This window comes from Equus przewalskii, chromosome 14, assembly GCF_037783145.1.
Source record: "Equus przewalskii isolate Varuska chromosome 14, EquPr2, whole genome shotgun sequence".
Lineage (NCBI taxonomy): Eukaryota > Metazoa > Chordata > Mammalia > Perissodactyla > Equidae > Equus > Equus przewalskii.
The window spans coordinates 16,531,716-16,558,919 of NC_091844.1; the positions used below are offsets into that span (position 1 = coordinate 16,531,716).

General features: G+C 37.1%; 1 gene segment (V, D, J or C); it reads right to left on the reverse strand.

The window, feature by feature from the left end:
- Nucleotides 1–10,855: 10,855 nt before the first annotated feature.
- On the reverse strand, nucleotides 10,856–11,653 carry LOC139073335 (immunoglobulin kappa variable 4-1-like). The segment is given in 2 exon segments: nucleotides 10,856–11,289; nucleotides 11,499–11,653. Coding segments are annotated over 2 exon segments (468 nt in total).
- Between the last annotated feature and the right edge of the window lie 15,551 nt (nucleotides 11,654–27,204).

Here is a 27,204-nt window from a genome sequence, read left to right on the forward strand (position 1 = left end):
ACACGTGGATCTCCTGGAGGGTGCAAATCCAGCTGGGTTAGTCAGTCAGACGTCATTCAAAGTTACAGCATGGTCTCTTTTTTACAATATGGCTTCCCTTATGTCAACCTTGTGTTGAGTCAGTTTCAAGATTACCACAGAAAAAAGAGCTGCAGAGATAGAGAGAACTTCCAATATCTGCTGATACTTCATCGAGAATAGTCAACAGAGAGCTGACTGGTGCATGTCTATGAGGAAGCTCCCTGAGGCTGAGCAAAGAACCTTCCAAGGAAATTGGAGGTAACAGTACCTGGCAGTCACACAAGGCCAGGAACAGAGCCTGGTTCCACAAGCAGATTTGAAAACCTTCTAATTCACAGGACTTTGAGTACAGTATTCAGAAGAACTTTGTCTTTGTAATGGGGAATATTAAGCTCTAGACTAAATACTGCTCTACTCCCAACAAACAAACTGTAAAAGCAAGACTCAAAAGAATCAAACTATTTCCAATAATTTAGCTATGTCCTAGAACAAAGCCTAAGAATATTTATAGCAGGGCTCAGCCCGGTGGCACAGCAGATAAGTTCACACGTTCCACTTCGGCAGCCCGGGGTTCACCAGCTCAGATCGCGGATGCAGACCTATGTGCTCCTTGTCAAGCCATGCTGTGGCAGGTGTACCACATACAAGGTAGAGGAAGATTGGCACCGATGCTAGCTCAGGGCCAATCTTCCTCAGGAAAAAAGAGAAGGATCAGTAGCAGAGGTTAGCTTAGGGCTAATCTTCCTCAAAAGAAAAAAAAAGAATATTTATAGCAATACAGTGGGGTGTTATAAGCACAAAGTAAAATTCACTAGGCCTTGTATCCAATGAAAGGTTAGCAGTGTGCAAAAAGCAGGAATATGACCCATAATGAGGAGAATTAATCAATTTAAGCAACCCAGAACTGACACAAATCTTAATTTAGCAAGAAAGAACATTAAAAGTTATTACAATTGTATTACAGAGGTTCAAAATTTAAGTAGAAACATAGAAGATATTAAAGAATCGAGTTAACGTGAACTGCTAAGAGATGAAAACTCAGGGTGTCTGATATAAAAACTGGAGAGAATTAATTCAGAGATGACAAAAGATGATATAAAAAACCTGGGTAGAATTAATCAGAGATGACAGAAGAATAGATTAGTAAACATGGCAACATAACAATACAAACTATTCAACACGAAAAAGAAGAAAAAGAATCCAAAAACATGGCAAGTTCATCAGTGAGCTATAGGACAGCTTCAAGTGGATAACGTATACTTAATCGGAGTCCTAAAGAGAAGGAGGGTCAGAAACAGGGAAAATATTTGAAGAAATAATAGCCAAAAATAATCCAAATTTGAACAAAATTATAAATGACCAGATCCAGGAAACTCACTGAACTGCAAGCAGAAGAAAAATGCACCAAAACTCATCATCATAATCAAATTGTTCAGAGTCATGATAAGAATATCTTGAAAGAAGTGAGAGAAAAAAAATATTATGTACAAAGATAAGGATGTCAGCAGATTTCATAGACAGTGGAACAACATCTTGGAAGCATTGACAAACAAGTGTCAATCAAAAATTCTATACCTATAAAAATGATATTTCAAAAGCAAATATGGTATAAAAACTTTTAAAACACACCAAATCTGCAAGGATACATTGCTACTAGTTCTACCCTACAAGAAAGACTGAAAGAAGTAAGGCAAAAAGAAAAAAAAGAAAAGAAAAAAAGGCAAAAGAAAAATCGTAGCAGATGAAAATATAAACAGCACTGGAAAACGTTACAGTGTGAGGAAATTTATAAAATGTTTTCCAGTGATTTAAGTCTCTTTGAAAGTTAGTTGACCATGTAATCAAAAATTATGACAAGATATTGTGGGATTTATAGCATATATAAAAGTGAAATGCATGATAACAATAGCATAAAGGTCAGAGGGGTAGAAATGGAATATATTATTGAAATTCTAACATTAGATAGGAAGCGATGGTGCAGTACAGTAAGTTAAAGATACATACTACAACCCCAAAACAACCACTAATAAAAGATAAAGAATTAAACAATATAAGCTAACAAAGGAAATGAAAAGGAATCATAAGAAATACTTAATTAATCCAAAAGTAAAAAGCAAAAAGAGAAAAAGAGGAAGAAAGAACAGATGGGACAAATAGAAAACAAATAGCAAGATTAAAAAAAGATTAAAATTTAAAATATTAACCTCTCTAACACTAGTCTAAAGACAGAGTGATCATTTTAATATCAGACAAAGTTATTTCACAACAAACAATATTACCAGGGATAAAGAAGGTCAGTTGTGGTAATGATAATGATAAAGCGGTCAGTTACTCAAGAGGACATAAGAATATTACACATTTATGTGGATACATTCACTATTTTGACTGAACAGATTAATTCACAGGTATATACATGTATCATAACTTGTCAAGTTGTGCCCTATAAATACGTGCAACTTCTTGAATGTTAATTTTACCACAAAAAATAATTTTTTTAAATCACTCACTATAGAGCCAAAAAACAAAAGACAGAAAAAAAGAATCATGCTCTTTATTACACAAAAAAAGTAATCTAATATAAATTAGCACTTTTACACTTTCATGGACAATTCAGGGACTATTCAATACTTCAACCTCATATACTTTCCTGTTGATTTATATGCTATAATTATCATATGTTTACTTCAGTGTATAGTTCAACCCTGCAAAATATTATTTTTGTTTTCCATAGCTGATAGACATCATACTTATGCCCATATTTTACGTTTCCTGCTGCATCTCTACATTAATTACCCATTGCTGTGTAACAAATCGCCCAAAAGCTCAGCAACACAAATGTTAAACATCGATTCTCTCACAACATTTCTCTGAGTCAGGAATTTGGGGATGGCTTCCCTGGCTGATTCTGGCTCCAGGTTTCTCATCAGTTTGCTGTCAAGACGTCAGTCAGAGCTGCAGTCAGCAAAAGACTTGACCGGTAGCTTTCAAGGTAACCCACTCATCTGATGGCAAGTTAGTGATGGCCTATGGCGAGAGGCTTCAGTTTCTAACCATGCGAATCTGTCTATGAAGCTACTTGCCTGTTCTCACAAGATGGCATTGGGCTTCATCTACAGCAAATTATCCAAAAGAGGGTAGTAAGACGTCCTAATCCCTTTAATGTCCTAGCCTTTTGAGTCACACATTATTTCTTCAATATTGTAATGGTTACACAGGTTATCCTTATTTAATGTGAAGAGGAGGGTGTTAATATCAGGAGAAAGGAATCTCAAGAGGCAGGGAACATTGGGAGACTTCTTGGTGGCTGGGTATAAGGATTTCTGAGTTTCCAAATGGATTCCTCTTGCCTAAAATATCCCCTTTGGCTTTCCTTTCAGCTTGGGTCGACTGATAATAAAGTATTCCAAATTTTTCTGAATATGTCTTTATTTTGTCTTAATTCTTCAAAGACGCTTTCCTTTGGTGGGCAACTTTAATTTGGTAGTGAATTTTTTCTTGCACTTTAAATACATACCATTTCATTCTCTTCTTGCTTTTTTGTTTCCTATCAGAAGTCAGCTGTAATTCTTACTGTGTGTTTTTAAAGCAAGTTTATCTTTTTTCTCTGGTTGCTGTTAAGGCTTCGTTTTTTTGTTTTGTTTTCTTTTATTTTTTCTTTCTGAGGAAGATCTGCCCTGAGCTAACATATGTGGTATCTTTGTCTGTTCTGTTTGTAGGATGCCACCACAGCATGGCTGATGAGTGGTGTAGGTCCACACCGGAATACAAACACATGAACCTGGGCCGCCAAAGCAGAGCATGCTGAACCCAACCAGTACACCATGAATCGGGCCCCAAAGGCTTTGTTTTTCTCTTTGGTTTTAAGCAACTTTACTATGATGTACTTAGGTTGAGTTTTCATTTTATTTATCCTGCTTCCATTTCTTGGAGCTTCCTGAATCTATGACTTGATGTCTTTCATCAGCTTTAGAAAGTGATCAACCATTATATCTTCAAACATTGCTTTTTCCTCCATTACTTTCTTTTTTCCTGTCACTTCTCTTGCACATGGCCTTCTCAACAAATGCCCTGTGTTTAAGAATCTCTTTTCTATATTTTACTTCCTTTTGTCTCTCTTTTCTTAATTCTAGACATTTTCTTCTAATCTATCTTTTAGTTCACTAATTTTTCTTCAACTGAGTTTAATCATCGGTGAAATCTGTCCATGGAATCCTGCATTTTACTTATTTTATTTTTTCAGTACAATATTTCTATTATGTGTTAAATTAACCAATTAATTAAATCTAGGTGCTATCAAGTAAATTCAGTTCCATCCAGTGGGTTGAAAAGCCAGTTCAGGGTAACTATCACAACCCCGTCCTGGACATAGGTACTATATGAGCTTTTGTCCCTTCTCCTGATCCTAGTCCTGCTGTTCATTCAAAAACTGGAGGAAGAGTGGAGGTAAAATCCTTTAAAAGACATAGGATAGTGTGGCTTCAGGTGTACTACAAGTTCAGCTACTGAAACTTTTGTAATCTGTTCGCTGAGTAGGGGAGAAACTCAACGCTGACTCTATCAGGCAGCATACTGGGTGTTCTGTGGTGTCCATCTGGCCTCTGCACTGCTTCTTGGCATGAGAAATTTCCTAAGATCCAGCTGAACTCTGTATCAAGTACACCCCAGCTGGGGATCAATACCTCAGCCCTCACAAAGGGTCAATGCTCCCTTCACTAAGCCCCTCAATTTTACCCTTATGAAGGTTAATTTTATGTGTCGAAATGGCAGGCTATGCTGTCAGTTGTTTGGTCAAATGCCCTTCAAGATGTTGCTGTGAAGCCATGTTTTGGTGTGACCAACATTTACATCAGCACTTCTCAAAAAGCTGATTATGCCCCATCACACAAGTAGGCCTCATCCAAGCAGCTGAAAGCTTTAACATCAAAGACTGAGGTTTCCCAAGGAAGACAAAATTCTTCCTCAAGATTGCAACATGGAAACCCTGCCTGAATTTCTAGCCTGCAGATTTCGAACTCAAGACTGCAACATCAACACTAATGTGAATTTCCAACCTGCCAGCCTGCTGTACAGATTTCAGACTTACCAGCCCTCACCTTGCAACTCCTGTAATATTGTTCTCTATGTATATATTCTATTGGGTCTGTATCTCTGTAGTACTCTAACAAGTAACACGCTTCAAACATTATGTTCCACCACTTAAGCCAACAGGAATGTTTCATTCCTGATCTCGGCGCCAGACATAGTCATTACTTTCTTTCTCTCACACTGAACTCCCACTGGAGAACTCTCATTACTTCTTTTACTTTCTCCAAGCTTTCATGGGGTGGGACTTAATTGTTGGGTTGCATATATTGGAAATCTAGGCAGGACAGGGTGTGGTACACGTGCATACTCTCCATTTTCCCCCAAAGAAACAATTTCAGGGACAATCCTACTGTATTTCTACCTGTTTTTCTCTGTTCCTGAATTCCTGTGGGTAACAGAAACACTGACTGTCTCCACCTCAATTCCTTTTCCCTTCCCTGAACGCTCAACTTCCTCAAAAAGGCAGAGTGGTGAGGGAACAGATGGGGTGACCAGCCATCCCACTTTTGCAGGACTTTCCTCATTTTAGAACGGAAATCTCAGGCCCTGAGAAATCCTCACTCCTAGGAAAACTGCAGTGATTGACCAAACTAGACAGGGAATCAGGCCAATCTATCAAATTGTCTCCTTTTAATATTTCTTGAAATATTCTCAGTCTATCACTTATAACCTAGGTTTTAATCTATGAATTCAATAATCTGGCAGATTTCGGTCCCTGACAACTCTCCCACCAAGTGGAGACTTCATGTCTCCATTCTGAATCGTGGGAGGGGTGATTGCAGAAGAAGCTTACATACTATATGACGTCTAAACATATTAATCTGTTAACAATCAAGAATTTGTGCATTAAGCTAAGAGTACACTTTGATAGCCTTCCAAATCATTTATTAATCCTCAGAAATAAGAATCTGGCATGAATTATGAGAGAATGCATAGACGCAAAGTCTGTGGCATTAGCAAAGTGGCTTTTTTAGAATGAATAAATATATAGTACAGATTTTAAATAGAATTTATTTAACATAAATGTCTTACTTTGAAGATTTATCTTAAAACCAATAACATCCTGGAGTCTAGGAAACTCATTATTATTTTTAAAGATTTAGTAAAAACAGAAAATGTGGAAATGGTACCATCAGTCCACAGAATTCCAGTCACATCCAGGACAGGTGAGCAAGTGATCTAAGCTTGCTAACAGGAATGGAATGAGAATCCAGATACACATGAGTAAGCTTTCAGCTGTCACTCACTACATAAAGTAACAAGGTCAGGGAATTGGCTGAGAAAGGCAGTAGTAGTCAGATCCTGTAGATATAAAAAGGCCACTCAAAGTCAGGTGGTGTGAAAGGCCCTGGTTTCAAAGGTATTGAGTACACCATGAACTTAGTCCTGGTTCTAAAGGTAAATTCTGCCTCTAATTTAGGCAGGGACAGAAAATCCAAACACAGGTAATAGACGTGAAAGGCCATGTGAGCTGACACCTTCTTACTACACACCTGCTCTGAAGAGATTTTCAAAGATAAAGAGAGAGCAAACTGGTGTGACGGAAGGTGTGCCACATAGCCAATATCTTTCTAAAGACCCACCAGTATAATTATATTATATATCTGAATTCAGATGTTTATTGTACTTACTTCCAGTAAATTAAATAAATAGTATTTTAATTGTTTAAGGGAAGGAATTTCCATTTTGTTCTTTCTTACTGTTCCCAGTTCTCTGATGGAAGTACTAGGCTTCTCCTTCATCTCTTGAACATTGAAATAAAGTATATTATTAAACATCTAACTCCATTATCTGAATCCTAGGATTCTGTTATATGTTGTTTCTCTCAGTTTTTAATCATGTAATCTTGTCTCCTCATGCAACTAGTTATTATTTTATTGATTTCTAGAGAATTTATTTGAAAAACTGTGTAAATAATTTGAGGCTGTGATGATACTGCATTTCAAATTTTGGCATCAATTCAGACTGCTGGAACTCCTATATTATTTTAATTCAATTTTAGGAATTTAGATAACTGGAATATTGCCTTCAGTCTCTGCAACTGCTGATTTATTTCTGATTTACCCTTACTCCTAGAACGCAGACCTTCGGGGTTGCTTATTAGGCTCCTGTTACTTAACAAACCCCAAACTCCACTTTTTGTCCATCTGGTCTCACAACATTGTCAAAAGCTCTGCTCAGCTTCTATGCCTCCCAGTTGCTTTTTCTGGATTTGAAAGGTATTCCAGTGGGAAAATGGCTTCAAATACTGAGATCACCTCTGTAAGTTTTCTTTTTTCCAATATCTTGGAAGTTCTTCATTGCCTAGAAATTTTAATCAGGAGCATTGATGTGAAAAACCTTCTCCATCATAACAAAAAGCAGATGAGCAGACAATTCCAATTTCTTCACTGACTATTGCCTGAGTTAAGAAACCATATAGTGGCCTGAATAGTAAAAATTCTCAATAAATTTCATTCCTACTGTTCAATCCATGACCAACAATAAGATTTCCTGAAGACAGCTCAGGACATTCAATAACACCTAAGGGCCAGCCTTCCACTGAAACATAAACAGTTCCCAAAGGCTCTTTTCACATTGCTAAGATGTTAGAAATCTCAAAACATAAGTGACTGTACCCGCTAGTATAACTGTGAGACCAGGCTCATCCTGTTGATACTTGCACTTAACAACTTGCCACTCTCTCTTGATCATTCATTGTATGCAGAAAATGAATCAAGAGAAGTTTTTAACTATGAAAATTGAAATGCTCTGATTGTTGTAAGAAGAGATTCACAAAAAAAATATTTGACTTTGCTGCTTTCAGCCTCAAACTTCCCAAAGCCAAGTAAATGCCAATCTTAAATTCACCAGTTGTATGACTCTATGCATTCCAGCTCTAAGTTAAACTATGATGCACTCCAACAGGACATTTGGATTTTGTGAGAGGAAGCACAGAAGATTTAGAGTTTATGTGCTTCAGACTTTTCTTACAAAAAGTGGAATGAGAATTGCCGTATCGAAACTTTATGCCCAAATAGAATTTATAACAGAATTAATTTATGCATACAAATAGGAAATTTTTTCTTATTTTCCTTCATGGCACTAGAAATTAATCTTAGGAAAATAAATCAATAAAGGCATGTCATTTTATTAATTCGATGTGTTATCACAGAAACATAATAAATTACCATGTGAAAATCCAGCATTAAGAGCATGCATTTATAAACTATGATACGTAAACAAAATATAATATTGTACAGCCATAAAGTGATACATATACAGACCATGCAAATCTATTAAAATATTTTATGAAATGTAATTCAACATTTATTCCATTGGTTATAATATTTCAATCTCTAGTCCAATTCTCTCCCCTGATCTTAGACTCATGTGTCCACGGACTACCTGACAACCAGACGTGGAGGTCTAATTCACAGCTCAAACTTAGAATGTCCAAAACCAAACTCTTGATCTCGGTCCCCACTACTGTCCCCATACTTTTCTCTATCTAAATAGGGAACTCTCCCTTATAGTGCCCAGGGAAAAACTTTGGAGCCATCTTGAGACCCTTCTCTCACACTCCTTGTCAAAGCCATCAGCATATTACGATCCTACCTTCAAAATATATCACTTCTCAGCTCCTCTACTCTTACTGCCATAGAACAAATCTGTCATCATCTCTTCCCTGGATGACGGCAATGGTATCCTAACAGAGAGATCCTATACAACTACATATCAAATCATGCCCTGCTCTATTCAAGACTATCCTACTTACTAAAACAATGAAAACAAAACCTAGAGCCTTAGAGAAGTCTACAAAGTCCTACACAATGTGGCCTCCTCATTGTTTCTCTGATCTTATTTCCACTACTCTCCCCTTGCACACTCCACTTTAGCAACGTTGGCTTCCTTCTATTTCTCCAACATGCTGGTCACATTTCTGCCTCAGAAATGTGCAGTTTCCTCAAACTAAAACTCTATTCCTTGGAGGCATTTCTACAGCTCATTTCCTCACCACATTAAGAATTTAATTAAGTCACACCTTCTCGTTCTCACCTTCTCCATGACCTTCTATAATAGATTCATCGCAAAAATGGATCCCCCTTAAGCCATCCCTCCCTATATCCATGCCTTTTCCAATATAACTTTGTAGCTCTTCTTATCAAGAGATAAAGGCCATTTACACTCTCCTTCAATAGGATCAATTGCATTAATCATTAGAATGCATCAAATGGGATATTGTGACAGTACTGAGTCTAGGCTTGAAGATGCCTTATGTGGTTTGACTTTTTTTCTTGGAAATCTGCCAAATGCCATGGGAAATTGAGCTTAGTCAGCCAGTTAATGAGAGACATAAGGCATAGTCACCCAGACAGCCCTAGCTGATGGTCAACCAACTACAGAAATGTGAAAGAGATGAAAGAAATGTGAGCCTTTCTGTATTAACTAACCCCAATTGGCCTGTTACTTAACTTCAAACACACAAGCAAGCCGGCCAAGATCAATCAAGTGTGGCCCATATTAACAGAACTAATCAGCTGACCCATAAACATACCATCGATAAAAATACTACCATTTTAAGCCACCGCTTTTTGTGGGTGGTTTATTACATGACAATAACTAACCACTACATCATCCAATTTTAAATTTCTACTCACTCTTATCCCCGCAATCTTTCACCCTCTCCCTAGCTTTATTTTTCTTCCTGTACTTAGAAAACAACAGTAAATGTTTACTGATGCAATTGTTTATTGTCTGGTGCTCCCAAAAGGAATGAAAGCAGATATTTTTGCTCCTGACACATAGGAAGAACTCAAAAAACATATCTTGAATGAATTGATGGCATGGATTCCTCCATATTGATACTTTAAGTATATATTTAGTGATTACAATAAGCCGTTATGCAGGTAAGAGTGTTCAGACTACACTGCTCTGGTTTTCTGGCATCTTTCCTGAGGCTAAATTTCATTAAGCCAAGTATTTCAGAAGGAGGTCAAGAAATAATACTAAAATAACAGGAGATTTTCTATTTTTACATTGAAATGGGTATGTTAATTAAATGCCATCTGAGGGACTCAGGTTGTAGCACACTTAGAGCCACGATTTCCTTCAGTCATAAAGTTAGACTTGGGTGGCCAAGGGATGGAGTTAAAGAGAAAGTTGGAAAATGAGGAGAAAAGGCAATATGGAACACTGTCATATATTTCTTGAGAGACACTGGCAAAGAATTAGAGAATTGCCTTTGTAAAAATGAGTACAACTGTGGAAATGGAGAGAAGATAAAAAGGGAGGAGAGAGAGTAAGAAAGCAATTTCAGTGACATTGACCAGAAAGACTTGGCTGGAAAAGCGATCTGGAAAAAGAAACAGCAAAAGAGTGAAAGTACACTCTACGTGGAAAGTTTTGAATAGGAGAGGTCAAGGGTTTCATATTGGAAAGTGCAGAGTTGGAAAGTGATTGCAGATAAAGAAAACAGATCAGGAAAATCAGAAATTAAAATAGAAATGTTCCAGAATCAAGGAGGCACAGGGAAGAGAGAACTGATCATCAGGGAAAATTCATTGGATCTTTCTCCAGAGGTTAGAGACAAACCTTATTGACTTAATTATGTGATCAGTCCATGGAAAACATGCAGGTTACTGTGACACAAAGCCCCCTGATCTTTAAGAGATCTTTACTGCATTTTTCTTAAATTATCTCCCACAAAAAGGATCCAAAAAACCCATCTCCTTTAATTTTCCCCTACAATCTGTCCAAGGAACAAGTCAGGTGATATGACCTCTCAGGCAGATGGAAGAATGTGCACATAGATGCCTGTGTGGTGAGGAAGCAGCTGCTGCAGCAAAGACTCACTGAGCCACGGTTTTGGGGAGGAGGTTTGTGTTCGAGCCTGAAGCACTGTGGGAGGATTATTATAATGCTGCATACAGTAATAAATGGCCACATCTTCAGCCTGGAGGCTGCTGATGGTGAGAGTGAAATCCGTCCCAGATCCACTGCCACTGAATCGGTCAGGGACCCCAGATGCTCTGCTGGATGCAGCATAGATGAGCCGCTTAGGAGCCTGTCCTGGTTTCTGCTGGTACCAAGCTAAGTAGCTGCTAACACTCTGACTGGCCTTGCACTTCATCTCGACTCTCTGTCCTAGAGACGCTGCCAAGGAGTCTGGAGACTGGGTCATCACGACGTCCCCACAGGCTCCTGCAATCAGAAATGGATAATGATGATACACACACACTTTATCATTGAAATACGTAAGTTAAGATGTGCCTTCTCATGGTATTACAGGTCAGCACATAATTGGATCTATTTTGGAAATAGCCAGTATTTCCCAGTATATCTTAAAAAAAATTTTTTTAACTCTAAAATGATATTACTCCAAAAGACTGAGGCACTTTTAAATTTCTCACCTGAGACCCAGAGCAACACAGATATAAGGACCTGCGTCTGCGTCAGCATCTTGCTGCCCCTGCCTGCCTGATACAGCGCAGCTCACACTGGAAATGCCCCTTTTATAAAACCCGAGCAGATGACCTGGGCCTGCAGGGGCCTATGCAAAACACTCAATGAGTTTAGAAGCAAATGGCATGTGCAGTGGGCTGTGAAAGCATCTAATGCAAATCAAGAGCCAAAAATATGATCACTAACAGTGTATTTGTATGACCAGAAGACACAAAAGTCCACTTAGAAGCTCTAAGATCAACTTAGAATTCTGAAACTACAAACTGATGGATGATCTAATGAAGAGCTTCTACTTTAAATTCAAAAATGTTTTTAAATGAATTCCGTCTCCAGAAATGATGGGTTAGTTTCCTCATATCAACAATCCTGATGAAGTAATGAAACACGTTAGGAAAATAAGCTATAAAAGGAGAGAAAAAGGAAAGGAGGGAGGAAGGAAAAGAAGAGAAGCAACAAAAGGAAAATGGGGAACTTTAGGCCCAATGTTTTTAAAAAATCCATGATCAGAAAATGTCTGGACTCTAAAGCCATTTTTATCCTGAAGGTATGTAAGGACACTGCAGACACTTGAGCTTGGGTTTTTGGGCCATGCAAGGACCAGAGAGATAGAACACAGCTCCAGAATTTACTCATTTAGAAAGACACATGGGGCCCTAATTTGAGTTAGGGGCCAGAGGGACTCTAATTTCAAAGTAAGAGTCAACCAAAGAGAAACTAGGACCTATCCTTCCCACAACTGGTAGGAACTGAAAAGAATGCACTGCATTCATTGAAGAAATGGGGAGAAAAAAGAAAACCAAGTGGGATTTCCTTGGGAACTTATGGCTGCAACCAACATTGGCAAGGATTTTTACTCCACTTGTACATGGCCTACATGGGTCTGGAACTCTCCCTCCTTGGCACTGGGTTAAGATATTTCTACTATGGCCGGCCCGGCGGTGCAGTGATTCAGATCGCACATTCTGCTTTGGCAACCTGGAGTTTGCTGGTTCAGATCCCGGGTGCGGACATGGTACTGTTTGGCAAGCCATGCTATGGCAGGTGTGCCACATATAAAGTAGAAGAAGATGGGCACCAATGTTAGCTCAGGGCCAGTCTTCCTCGGCCAAAAGAGGAGAACTAGCAGCAGATGTTAGCTCAGGGCTAATCTTCCTCAAAAAAAAAAAAAGGATATTTCCACTAATATGGACCCCAAATGGAAGCTGCACCAGAGAAGGGCACACAAAACCTCACAAATAATTTTTCAAGCACTAATACAACCAAGAAATCAAAGATTCTTAGCATCCAAGAAAATAAGGTGACTTGAATTTGAATGAGAAAAAACAAAAATAATAAAGAAAGAGTTCTGACCAGACTTCACATTTGGGAATTATGAAAGTATGAAAGGTTGTTTAAAGAAAGAAATTACAAATTTGACGTTGTGTGGAAGGTACAGGAAACTGAAAGAAAAGCCACTGTAGATTTAAGAAGAACAAAATAAAATTTCTATAAGTTAGAAATAGAATAACCATAATTTTACACATCAATTATCTTAACAAAAATAGCCTAAACTGAGTGGCTTATAAAGAAAAGAAATTTATTTTTCACAGTTCTAGAGGCTGGGATTACCATAATTATGCCACCAGCAGAGTCAATGTCTGGTGAGTACCCACTATCTGCTTCATATATGGCCATGTTCTTGCTGTATCCTCACATGGTGGAAGGGGTGAAGGAACTCTCTGCAGTCTCTTTTATAGGTTACTATAGCTTTATCGTATATTTTGAAATCAAGGAGTGTGACATCTCTAGCTTTGTTCTTTTTTCTCAAGATTCCTTTTGCTATTCAGGGTCTTTTGTTGTTCTATATAAATTTTAGGATTCTTTGCTCTATTTCTGTGAAAGATGTCATTGGAACTTAATAGGGATTTCATTGAATCTGTAGATTGCTTTAGGAAGTACGGACATTTTAACCATTTTAATTCTTCCAATCCAAGAGCATGGAATATCTTTCCATTTCTTTGTGTCTTCTTCAATTTCTTTCAACAAAATTTTATAGTTTTCAGTGTACAGATCTTTCACCTCTTTGGTTAAGTTTATTCCTAGATATTGTATTCTTTTGTTGAAATTGTAATTGGGATTGTATTCTTAATTTCTCTTTCTGCTACTTGCTATTAGTGTATATAAACGCAACTGATTTTTGTATGTGGATTTGTATCCTGTGACTTGACTGTATTCATTTATTATTTCTAAAAGTTTTTTAGTGGCTTCTTTAGGGGGTTATATATATATATAAAGTCATGTCATCTGCAAATAGTGACAGTTACACTTCTTCCTTTCCAATTTGGATCCCTTTTATATCTTTTTCTTGCCTTATTGTTCTGGCTGTGACTTCCAAAACTATGTTAAATAAGAGTAATGAAAGTGGGCATCCTTGTCTGGTTCCCATTCTTAGAGGGAGAGCTTTCAGTTTTTCTCCAATGGGAATGATATTAGCTGTGGGTTACTCATGTATGACTTTATTACCTTGAGGTGCTTTCCTTCTCTACCCATCTTATTCAGAGTTTTTATCAAAAATGGATGCTGTATCTTGTCAAATGCTTTGTCTGCACCTATTAAGATAACCAGGGGATGTTTAATCCTCATTTTGTTAATGTGCTGTATCACATTGAATGATTTGTGGATGTTGAACTATCCCTGCATCTCTGGAATAAATCCCACTTGATCTTGGTGTATGACCTTTTTAAGTATCGTTGTATTTGATTTGCTAGTATCCTATTGAGGATTTTTGCATCCATGTTGATCAGTGATATTGGCCTGTAATTTTCTTTTTTTATTTTGTCCTTATCTGGTTTTGGTATCAGGGTAATGTTGGCTTCAAAGAATGAGTTAGGAAGCTCCCCTCCTCTTCAATTTTTTGGAAGAGCTTGAAAAGGATAAGTATTAAGTCTTCTTTGAATGTTTGGTAGACTTCATCAGGGAAGCCATCAGATCCTGGATTCTTATTTTTGGGGAGGTTTTTGATTACTGTTTCAAGCTCCTTCCTGGTTATCAGTTTATTCACATTCTCCATTTCTTCTTTATTCACTTTTGGAAGGTTGTGTGATTCTAAGAATTTATCTGTTTCTTATAGATTATCCAACTTGTTGCCATACAGCTTTTCATAGTATTCTCTTATGATCTTTTGTTTTTATCAGGTGTTCATTGTAGTTTCTCCTCTTTCATTCTTTATTTTATTTCAGCCTTCTATCTTTTTTTCTTGGTGAGTCTTACTAAAGGTTTGTCAATTTTGTTTATCATTTCAAAGAAACAGCTCTTGGTTTTCTTGATTTTTTTCTGTTGCTTTTTAGTCTCTATTTCATTTATTTCTCCTCTGATTTTATTTCCTTTCTCCTACTGATTTTTGCCTTCCTTTGTTCTTCTTTTTCCAGTTCCTTTAGAGCCAGTGTTAGGTTGCTTACTTGAGATTTTTCTTATTTGTTGAGGTAGCCCAGTATGCTATAAACTTCCCTGTTAGAACTCTTTTTGCTGTGTCCCATAATTTTTGGCATGTTGTATTTTCATTTTGATTTGTCTCCAGGTATTTTTTTATTTCTCCTTTGATTTCTTCATTGATCCAATCGTTGGGCAGTAGCATTTTGTTTAATCTCCACATTTTTGTGGCTTTTCTGATTTTTTTCCTGTAGTCGATTTCTAGTTTCATACCTTTGTGGTCAGAAAAGGTGCTTGGTAGTATTTCAATCTTCTTAAATTTATTGAGACTTGTTTGTGGCCTAATATGTGATTAATCCTGGAGAATGTTCCATGTGCATTTGAAAAGAATATGTCTTGTGTGGTTTTTGGATGGAATGTTCTGTATATATCTACTAAGGACATCTAGTCTAATGTGTCTTGTAAGGCCAATGTTTCCTTACTGATTTTCTGTTTGTATGGTCTATCCATTGGTGTAACTGGAGTGTTAAAGTCCCCTACTATTATTGTGTTACTATTTCTCCTTTTATTTCTGTTAATAGTTGCTTTATATCTTTAGGTGCTCCTATGTCGGGTGCATAGATATTTACAAGTGTTATATCCTCTTTTTGGATTGTTCCCTTTATCATATTTAGTGCCCTTCTTTGTCTCTTGTCACGGTGTTTGTTTTAAAATCTATTTTGTCTGATGTAAGTATTGCTACCCCAGCTTTCTTTCATTGCCATTTGCACGGAGTATCTTTTTCCATCCCTTCACTTTCAGTTTCTGAGTGCCTTTAGGTCTGAAGTGTGTCTCTTGTAGGCAGCATATAAATGGGTCTTGTTTTTTTAGCCAATCAGCCACCCTATGCTTTTTGATTAGAGCATTTAGTCCATTGACATTTAAAGCAGCTATTGATAAGTATGCACTTATGGATGTTTTACTAGTTCTTCTTTGTTCCTTTGTTCTTCTCTTGGTTTCTTCCTTTGTGGTGTGATGGCTTTCTTCAGCATTATGTTTGGGGTCCTCTCTCTTAATTTTTTGTGTATTTATTATAGGTTTCTGGTTTGTGATTACTATGAGGTTCATATATAATAACTTATGTATACAGCAATCTATATTAAGTTGGTGGTCTCTTTAGTTTGAGCTCTTTCTAAAAGCTCTACTCTTTTACTCCCCTCCTCCCACATTTCATGTTTTTTATATCATATCTAACGTCTTTTTTTATGTTCATGTATCCATTACCCTCTTATTACTAAAATAGGTAATTTTAATACTTTTGTCTTTTCACCTACATATTATCTTCATAGGTGGTTGATCTGCTGCCTTTACTGTATTTTTGCCTTTACCAGTGACATTATGACCTTTTTAGTTAGATAATTTTCTTATATCCTATTTGTGGTCTCCTCTTCCCCACTTAAAGAAGTCTCTTTAGCATTTCTTCTAAAACTGGTTTCTTGGTGATAAACTCCTTTAATTTTTGCTTGTCTGGGAAACTCTTTACCTTTCCTTCCATTCTGATGATAACCTTGCTGGATACACTATTCTTGATTGCATGTTTTTTTCCTCTCAGCACTGTAATTATTTCATGCCACTCCCTTCTAGCCTGTAAGGTTTCTGCTGAGAAGTCAGCTCATAGTCTTATAGAGTTTCCTTTCTATGTTACTTGTTGCCTTTCTCTTACAGATTTTAGGATTCTCTCTTCACCTTTAATTTTGGACATTTAAATTACAGTGTGTCTTGGTATGGACCTCTTTGGGTTTATCTTGTTTGGTGCTCTCTGTGCCTCCTGTACCTGCATGTCTGTTTCCTTCCTTAGGTTTGGAAAGTTGTCAGCTATTATTTCTTCAAATAGATTCTCTGCCCCTTTGTCTCTCTCTTCATCGTCTGGAACACCTATAATATGAATGTTAGTGTGCTTGATATTTTCTCAGAGTTTCCTTAGACTGTTCTCATTCTTTTCAATTCTGTTTTCTTTTATCTCTTCAGCTTGGGTGATTTCTTCTAGTCTTTTCTCCAGCTTGTTAATCCATTCTTCTGTATCATCTACTCTGCTATTGAGTCTTTCTAATGAATTTTTCATTTCTAGTATTTTATTCTTCATTTCTAATTGGTTCTTTTTTATATTTTCAAATTCTATGTTGACGTTCTCACTGAGTTCATCCATTCTTCTCCCAATATCAGTGAGCATCCTTATGAATCTTTTTTTGAACTCTTTGTCAGGTAGACTATTTATTTCTGTTTCATTTAGTTCTTTTTTCTGGGGTTTTGTCCTGTTCCCTTACTTGGAATGTATTCTTTTGCCTCCTTATTTTGCTTCTTTCTCTGTGCTTATATCTGTGTATTAGGTGGGCCAGCTATGTCTTGTGTTCTTGGAGAGGGGGTCTTATGTAAGAGATGCCTTATGAGGACCAGCAGTATGCTTCCCACTCATCTCATGTTCCAAATATTCCAGTAGTGACCCCTATGTAGGCTAGATGTGTCCTTCTGTGGTGGCAGAGTTGCCCTTGCTGCAGGTGCCTGGAAAGGCTAGACTGTTCCCATGGTTGGCTGGCTGTAATATTCAGCTGTGTGTGGCTGCTATGGATACTTCAGCCACTTTCTCAGATGTAGGGAGCCCCAGCACAGTTGGCTGCAATGTCTAATAGCACATTCCAGTTGCAGTTTTTTTGTTAAATGAGTAGGCCCCCAGCATGGCTGGTTTCTAGGCTCGGGGGCTTACAATTGCTGTAGGCCTTGGCCTGCAACGCTGTTGTCAGCTCTCTCAGGATTGCAGCTGAGTGGGGCTGGCCTCAGGCACAGGAGCACTCAATAGTTTCAGGCTTAGGAAGGTGGAGTCAGCTTTTAGAGAAGAACAAGTATTCTGCAGCTAAGTCCCACCAGCCACAGGGCCACAAACACTGTCAACACAGTCTTACCACATGTGTGCATCCAAACCCCCTGAAGTGGACCCATTCGCTCCACTGCAGTGGCCCCACACACTGCCCAATGCCCCACACACTCCACTTGCTCCTCATGCATGACTTCCCCCACAGAGGCAGACCTACTCAGCTGCAGAGGATCCAGGCACCCATCCTATGAAGGTCTAAAAGACGCCCAAGGGCTTGCTGTTGTCTGGGACCAATCCCTAGGGCAGGCTGCCTGGCCTGGATGAGCTGGATTAAAATGGTGCTCCAGTAGGTGGGGCAGACCCTGGACTAATAAGACAGGGGAAGAACTCCAATGATGTCTGCCAGCATCTGCATCAGCACACATGTACTAGGTCACAGTAATGGCTGGCGTCCATGTCTCAGTCCCTGGAGAGGTCTCACCTCTCACTGAAATGCATCCAGAGCCTATCAAGTGAGTCTCTTTTCATCAAAAGACTGTGCACCTTTCTTTCTTGTGGTTTCCAAAATGGGTGAATTTGTGCATGGGCCCTTTAAGAGCCAGCTTTTTTTCCCTTATGTCTGATAGCTTTTCTGAGGGTCTTCCCCATTCTTATTAGTAGCCAGCAAAGCCAGATATTATGAGACTTGGCTCAGTTATACTGATTCCAAAGGATGCTGATAGCAGAAATGCTCCCCCACAAAGGCCCCCCACTCCTCTAGGGAAGGCTACATACCTTAGGATTGCTCCCAGCCAGTACTGAAGTGCTGCAGTTTGTGAAGGTGGTTTTTTTCTCTCCAGAAAGGAATTTCTGCCTCTTCCACCTCAGTCAGGACTGTCCCTTGTTACAGGGGTTCTTTTTAGCCAGTTTTCAGTTCTCTCATAGAGGTAATTACTCCCAGAGTAGCTGTGAATTTGTTATGTCTGTGGGAGGATCTGAGTTCAGAGTCTGCCTACACTGCCTTCTTGACACCTCTCCCAAGAAGAATATTTTGAAAGCACTGAGAGAAAAAATATATTACAAAGATAAGGATGTCAGCAGATTTTTCTTTGGTAGCAATGCAAACCAGGGAACCAAAGAACAACATCTTCAAAGCACTGAGAAGAAGTGTCAACAAAAATTTCTATACCCAGAAAAATGATATTTCCAAAGCAAATGTGGAATAAAAACTTTGAAAACATACCAGAACTGAAAGAATACATCACTAAAAGTTCCACACTAAAAGAAATACTGAAAGAGGGCTCCAGGAAAAAGGAAAATGATAGCAGATGAAAATATAAATCTCACTGGAGAAGGTCACTGAATGGGTAAACTTACAAGTTTTTTTCTTATTATTTCTTATTATTTTCTTATTATTTCTTATTATTTCTTATTATTTTTCTTATTATTATTTCTTTAAAATTTAGATGACCATATATTCCAAAATTATAAAAATGTATTTTGGGATTTACAACATGTAAAAAAGTAAAATGCATGACAAAATAGCATAAATATCAGGGGAGTGGAGATGGAATATATTATTGAAAGATCCAACAGTAGATAGGAGAGATGGTAAAGAATGGTAAGCTAAAGATATATACTACAAACCCCAAAAAAACCACTAAATAAAAAGGCAAAAAATTGAAACATTGTAAGCCAACAAAGGAAAAACAAAGAAATCATGAAAAAACACTCAATTAATCAAAAAGTAAACAAAAAAATAGAAGACGGGGAAGAAAGAACAGATGGTACAAGTGGAAACCAAACGGATACAAACAGATTAAAATGTCAAATATTACCCATTTAACACTAGTCCAAAAAATGGAGTGGTGATTTTAATGTCAGATGAAGTTGATTTCACAGCAAAAAATATTACCAGGGATAGAGAAGGTCACTGTGTAATGATAAAGGGGTCAGCTATTCAAGAGGCCATGAAAATATTAAACATTTATGTGGATACATTCGCTATCTTGATTGTAGAGATTAATTCACAGGTATATACATATATCATAACCTGTCAAGTTGTACAATTTAAATATGTGCAATTCATTGTATGTTAATTTTATCTCACTGAAACAATTTTTTTAAATCGCTCACGATTGAGCCCCAAAAACAGACAGAAAAAAATCACTATATTTATTCATCAAAAAAAAAATCTTACATAAATTAGCACTTCTACACTTTCGTGAATGAGGGACTATTCAATACTTCAAATCCATTGACTTTCCTCTTGCCTTATATGCTATTATTATCATATATTTTACTTCTATGTATATTTGAACCCTACAAAATATTATTTTTGTTTTATACAGCTGAGGGACCTCACACTTATGGACATATTTTACTTCATTGCTTACTGCATCTCTACATATGTTATTCATTGCTGGGTAACAAATTGCCCAAAGCTCAGCAACATAAATATTAAACATTTATTCTCTCACACCATTTCTATGAGTCAGGAATTTGAGGATGGCTTCCCTGGCTGGTTCTGGATCCAGGTTTCTCATCAGGTTGCTGTCAAGATGTCAGCCAGAGCTGCAGTCAGCAAAAGACTTGACCAGTAGCTTTCAGGGTAACACACTCACATGTTAGCAAGCTAATGCTAGTCATTGGAAAGGCCTCAGTTTCTTACCACTTGAATCTTTCCATAAACCTACTTGCCTGTTCTCACAAGGTGGTATCAGGCTTCATCTACAGCAAATTATCCAAAAGACAGTAGTAAGAAGTCATAATCCCTTTAATGTCCTAGCCTCTCGAGTCACACACTGTTATTTCTTTCATATTGTACTGGTTACAGAGGTTATCCTCATTTAATGTGGAGAGGAGGGTGTTAATATTAGAAGAAAGGAATACCAGGAGGCAGGGGATATTGGGAGACTTCTTGGTGGCTGGTAATAATGATATTTGAGTTTCCAAGTGGATTATTCTTGCCTGAAATATCCCTTCCTTTTAGGATGGGTCTACTGGTAATAAACTGTTTGGAATTTTTTCTAATATATCTTTATTTCGTCTTAAATCTTGAAAGACATTTTCCTTTGGTATGTAATTTAATTTGGAATTTTTCCAGGCACTGTGGGAAAAAAATTTCAATGTCTCCTTGCTTTATTGTTTCATATCAGAAGTCACCTATAATTCTTAGTGTGTGTTTTTAAAGGAAATTTATCTTTCCTCTCTGGTTCCTTTTAAGGCTTTGGTTTTCTCTTTGATTCAATCAATTTTACTATGCTAGGCTTATGTTTAGTTTTCATTTTATTTATCCTGCTTGTGTTTGTTTCGCTTCCTGAATCTGTGACATGATGTCTTTCATCAGCTTGGAGAGAGATCAAGCATTATATCTTCAAACATTTCTTTTTCCTCCATTAACTTTCTGTTCTGCTGTCACTTCAATTGCACATTGACTTCTCAACAAATCCCCTGTGTCAAAGAATCTCCTTTCTATTTTCTCCCTTCCTTTTGTTTTTCATTTCTTAAATACAGACATTTTTTTCTAAGCTATCTTTTAGTTAACTAATTTCTCTTCAGCTAAGTTTAATCACCTATAAAGTATGTCCTTGGAATCCTGAATTCTAGTTTTTTATTTTTTCAGTTAATTATCCTCATTTTTGTTAAATTAACCGAATAATTAAATCTAGGTGCTTTCATGTAAATTCAGTGCAAACCAGTGGTGTGAAAAGCCAGCTCAGAGGTACTATCATCCCCACTTCTGCTCATGGATGCCATGAAATATTTGGTCCTTCTCCTGTTTCTAGTCCTGCTCTTCATCTCAAGCAGAGGAAAAAGTGGGGGAAAATCCCTATGCATTCATGGGGAGGAGGGCATAGGTTATTCTGGTTTGAGCTATACCGCAAGTTTACCTAATGAAACTTTTGTACTCTGCTCTCTGAGTGGGAGAGATACTCAATGCTTACTCTATCAGGTGGTATATTGGGTGTTCTATGGGTGCCCATCTGGCCTCTACACTGTTTCTTGTCATGAGAAATTTCCTAAGACCCAGCTGTACTCTGTGTCAAGTAGACCCTAGCTAGAGATCAATACCTCAGCCCCCACAATGGGTCAATTCTTCCTTCACTGAGCCCCTCAATTTTCCCCTTATGATGGTTAATTTTATGCACTAACTTGGCTGGCTACGGTGCCTGTTGTTTGGGTAAACTCTAGTCTAGATATTGCTATGAAGGCATGTTTTGGTGTACTAACATTTAAATCAGTAGACTTTGCATAAAGTAGATTACACCCCAAAATGTGGGTGGGCCTCATCCAATCAGTTGAAAGATTTAACAACAAAGACTGAGGTGTCCAAAAGAAGAAATTCTTCCTCAAGATTGCAACATAGAAGCCCTGCCTGAGTTTCTAGCCTGCTGATTTCAAACTCAAGACTGAATTATCAACACTAACCTGAATTTCCATTCTGCCAGCCTGCTCTACAGACTTCTGGCTTACCAGCCCCCACACTAGCAATTCCATAAAATATCTCTCGCTATGTATATATCTTATTGGTTCTGTTTCTCTGCAGGACCCTGACAAACAACACTCTTCAAATACCTTATGTTCCACCACTAAGGCTATAGGAATGAAACATTCCTGATCTTCACACCAGGCATAATAGTTGCTTTCTTTCCATCCCACTACTCTCTTGCTGGACTAATCTTATTACATCTCTTATTTTCCCCAAGCCCCCATGAGGTGGGACTCAACTGCTGGGCTGCATGTATTGGAAATCTAGGCACAATAGAGGGCGGTACAAGTTGAAAGTCTCAAATGCTCACCCCCCCCCAAAAAAAACAAATTAAGTGAAAATCCAGTTGCATTTCTACCTGTTCTTCTCTGTTCCTGAATTACTTTGGGTAACAGAAACACTGATTGACTCCACCTCAATTTCTTTTCCCTTGCCTGAATGCTCAATATCCTCAGAGATGGCAAGTAGTGAGGGAATAGATAGGACAAACAGCCACCCCAGTTTTTGCAGGACTTTCCTGATTTTACCACTGAAATCTCAGGCCCTGAGAAACCTTCACTCCTAGGAAACTGAAAAGATTGACCAAACTAGAGAGGGAATCAGACCAACCTATCAAGTTGTCTCTTTTTAATATTTTTTGAAATATTCTCCATCTATCACTTATACCCTAGGTTTTAATCTCTGAAGTCACTAATCTAGCAGGTTTGAGTCCTTGACTATTCTCCCACCAAATGGAGACTTCATGTCTCCATTCTGAATCAGGGGAGGGATGATTGCAGAAGAAGCTTACGTACTATATGATGTCTCAACATATTAATCTGTCAACAATCAATAATCCATATATTAAGCTAACGGTATACCTTGATAATCTTCCAAATCTTTTATTAATCCTTAGAAATAAAGAACCTGGCATGGATAATGAAAGAAGGCATACACTCAAACTATTAATCTGGCACTAGCAAAGTGGTTTTTTAGAAGGAATTAGTGTATGTTAGTGCAGATTTTAAATAAAATTTTGCATATATTTAATATAAATTTTCTTCATTGAAGATTTATCTTAAGATCAATAATATCTGGGAGTCTAGGAATCCCATTATTGTTTTTAATGATTCAGTAAAAACAGAAAATGTAGAAATGGTACCAGAAGTCCCCAACATTCTACAGTCACATCCAGAACAGATGAGCAAGTGGGCCAAGCTTGCCATGAGGAGAGGAATGAGAATCCAGATAAACATGAATGACCTTTCAGCTGTCACTGACTACATAAGATAGCAAGGTCAGGGAAATTGGCTGAGAAAGGCAGTAGAAGTCAGATCCTACAGATACAGGAAGGCCACTCAAAGTCAGATGATGTGAGAGGCCCTGGTTTCAAAGGTATTGAGTGCACCATGAAACTAGTCATGGTTGTAAAGGTAAATTCTGCCCCTATTTTAAGCAGGGACAGTAATCTAAACAGAGGTAATAAAAATGAAAGCTCATGTGAGCTGATACCTTGTCAATACATGCCTGCTCTGAAATGATTTTCAAAGATAAAGTGAGAGCAAACTGGTGAGATGCAAAAGGTGCCAATAACCAATATCTTTCTAAAGACCTACCAGTATAATTATATCTTATTTTTTAATCCAAATATTTATTGTACTCACTTCTAGTAAATTAAATATGTACTATTCTAATTGTTTTAGAGGAGGAATTTCCATATTGTTCTTCATTGCCATTTCCAGTTCTCTGATGAAAGGATTAGCCTTCTCTGTCATCTTTTGAACATTTAAGCATAGTATATTTATTAAATATCTAACTCCATTATCTGAATCCTATGGATTCTATGTTATTTCTCTTAGTTTTCAATCATGTGGTCTTTTCTGCTCATACACCTAGTTAACTTTTATTGATTCCTGGACACTTTAAATGAAAAACTGTACAAATAATTAGAGGCTGCAATGATAGTGTCATTCAGATTTTGGCATTAATTAAGACTGCTAGAAGTCCTATTATATTATTCAATTTTAGGAATTTAGATAACTGGAAGATTTCCTTCTATCTCTGCAAAGTTTTCTCTATTTCTGGTTTACACTTACTGCTAGCATGAAGCCCTTTGGAGGTGTTTATTAGACTCCTCCTGCTTGACAAACCCCAAACTACTATTTTTTTGTTCATCCAGTCTCACAACATTATCAAAAGATCTGCTCAGTTTCTCTTACTCTCAGTTGCTTTTCCTGGACTTCAAAAATATTCCAGTGGGCAACTGGCCTCGAATACTAGGTTCACCTCTATAAGTTTTCTTTCTTCCACGATCTTGGAAATTTTTCACTGCCTAGTAATTTTAATCAGGAGCATAGATGTAAAATACCTTGTCCAATGTAACAAAAGGCAGAAGAGCAGACAATTCCAATCTCTTCAGTGACTCTTGTCTAAGTTAATCAATCATATACTAGCCTGAATAGTAGACGTTCTCAAATAAATTTCATTGATACTGTTCAATCCGTGCCCAACAGTAAGATTTTTTTAAGACATCTCAAAATATTCAATAACTTCTAAAGACAGCCTTCCATTAAAACATAAACAGTTCCCAAAGACTCTTTTCACATTATGAAGATGTTATAAATCTCAAAAAGTGGGTGACTGTACTCACTAGTGTAACTTTGAGACCAGTCTCATCCTGTTGATACTTCCACTTAACGATTTCCCACACTCTCTTGATCATTCATTCTATGCAGAAAATGAATCAGGGGAAGTCTGTCACTGGGAGGATCAAAGTGTTCTGATTATTATGACAGGAGATTCACAGAGAAATATCTGACTCTGTTGCTCTCAGCCTCAAACTTCCCAAATCTAAGTTAAAGACCCAGCTTAGGCTCACTACTTGCATGACTCTATGTCTTCTGGTTCTATTTTAGACTATGATGCATCCCAAAAGGACATTTGGGATTTTGTGAGAGTAAGCATATAAGATTGAGTGTTTATATCCTTCTGAGTTTTCTTATCAAAAGTAAACAAGATTTGCCATGTCTAAACTTTGCATCCAAGCAAATAAATTCATAACAGAATTTATTTATACATATATGTAGGAATTTTATCATGCATATATGTAGGAACTTTATCTCATTTTCTCCTATTACACTAGAGATTAATCTTAGGAAAATAAGTCAATAAAAGCATGTCATTTATTAACTGAATGTGTTCTAATAGAAAAAAATTACAATAAATTATCACTTAAATATCTAGCATTAAGAGCATAAATTTATAAAACTATGATATGTAAGCAAAATAGAATTTTGTGAAGCCTAAAAATAATAAATATAAAGACTATGTAACTATATTAAAATATTTCATGAATTGTTATTTGAAAAAAGTGATATAAAAATAAACGAATTATGGCTGCACCTATAAAAATTATTTTTATACACACAGACAGAAAGCTATTATGGCAGAGACATTATGACTCTATATATTCTATTTGCTCACCTATATTTCTCAGTTTCCTTACAAATTTAAACTAGTTTGGGCCAATAAAATATGAGTGGAAGTAATATTTATCCCCTACAGGTTGAGTCAGGGAAGAAGACCATGTGCAATTTTCCAGGCTCCTCTCTCTCTGTCTCTCTGTCTCTCTTTCCGTCTTGCTTATTGATGAGCACAACATCCAAAATTTATACTTTCTTAATGTGTTTTGGGGTACTTCATTGTTTGTATATAGAAATGCAACTGATTTTGGTATGTTGACTTTGTATCCTAAAAGTTTACTGAATTCATTTATTAGTTTTAATACTTTTGGGGGAGAATCTTATAGTTTTCTGTATGTGAGATCTATCATCTGTAAACAGAGAAAATTTTACTTCTTCCTTTCTGATTTGGATGCCTTCTATTTCTTTTTCTTGACTAATTGATCTGTCTATGACTTCCAGTACTGTGTTGAAAAGGAGCGGTGAGGGTGGACACCCTTGTCTTGTTCTTGATCTCAGAGGAAAAGTTTTTAGCTTTTCACCATTGAGTTACGATGTTAGCTGTGAGTTTGTCATATATATGACCTTTGTTATGTTGAGGCACCTTCCTTCAATACTCAAATTGTTGAGAGTTCTTATATGAAAGGGAGTTGAATTTGTCAAATGAGTTTTCTGCTTCTATCAAGATGATCTTATGAGTCTTATTCTTCATTTCTTTAAGGTGGTGTATCACGTTTATTGATTTGCATATGTTGAACCAAGCTTATATCCCAGGGATAAATCTGACTTGATCATGGTGTATAATCCTTTTAATGTACTGTTGAATTCAGTTTGCTAGTGCTTTGTTGAGGAGTTTTGCACCTATTCATCAGGGATATTGGCCTGCAGTTTTCTTCTCTTGTGTCTTTGACTTTGGTATTAGTGTGATGTTGGCTTCATAAAATGAGTTTGGAAGCGGTCCCTCCTCTTCCATTTTTCTGCAGCGTTTTAGAAGGATTGGTGTTACTTCTTCTTTGAAAGTTTGGTAGAATTCACCAGTGAAGCCGTCTGGTCCTGGACTTTATTTTGTTGGAGATTTTTATTATTAATTCCATCTCCTTACTAGTAAATGGTCTGTTCCGATTTCCAATTTCTTTATGATTCAGTTTGAGTTGGTTGCATGTTTCTAGGAATTTATCCATTTCTTCTAGGTTATCCAATTTGTTGGCATATAAAGATTTAAAATGATCCTTCAGGATCCTGTTTATTTCTATGGCTACTGATTATAATGCATCCTCTTTCATTTCTGATTTTATTTACGTGAGTCTTGTTTCTTTTTTCCTTAATTAGTCTAACTGAAGGTTTGTTGATTGTGCCTATCTTTTCAAAAAGATAAACTCTCAGTTTCATTGGTTATTTTCTATTGTCTTCCTAGTCTCTATTTCATTTATTTCTGCTCTTATCTTTGTTATTTCCTTCCTTATGGTGACTTTGGGCTTAAATTGCTC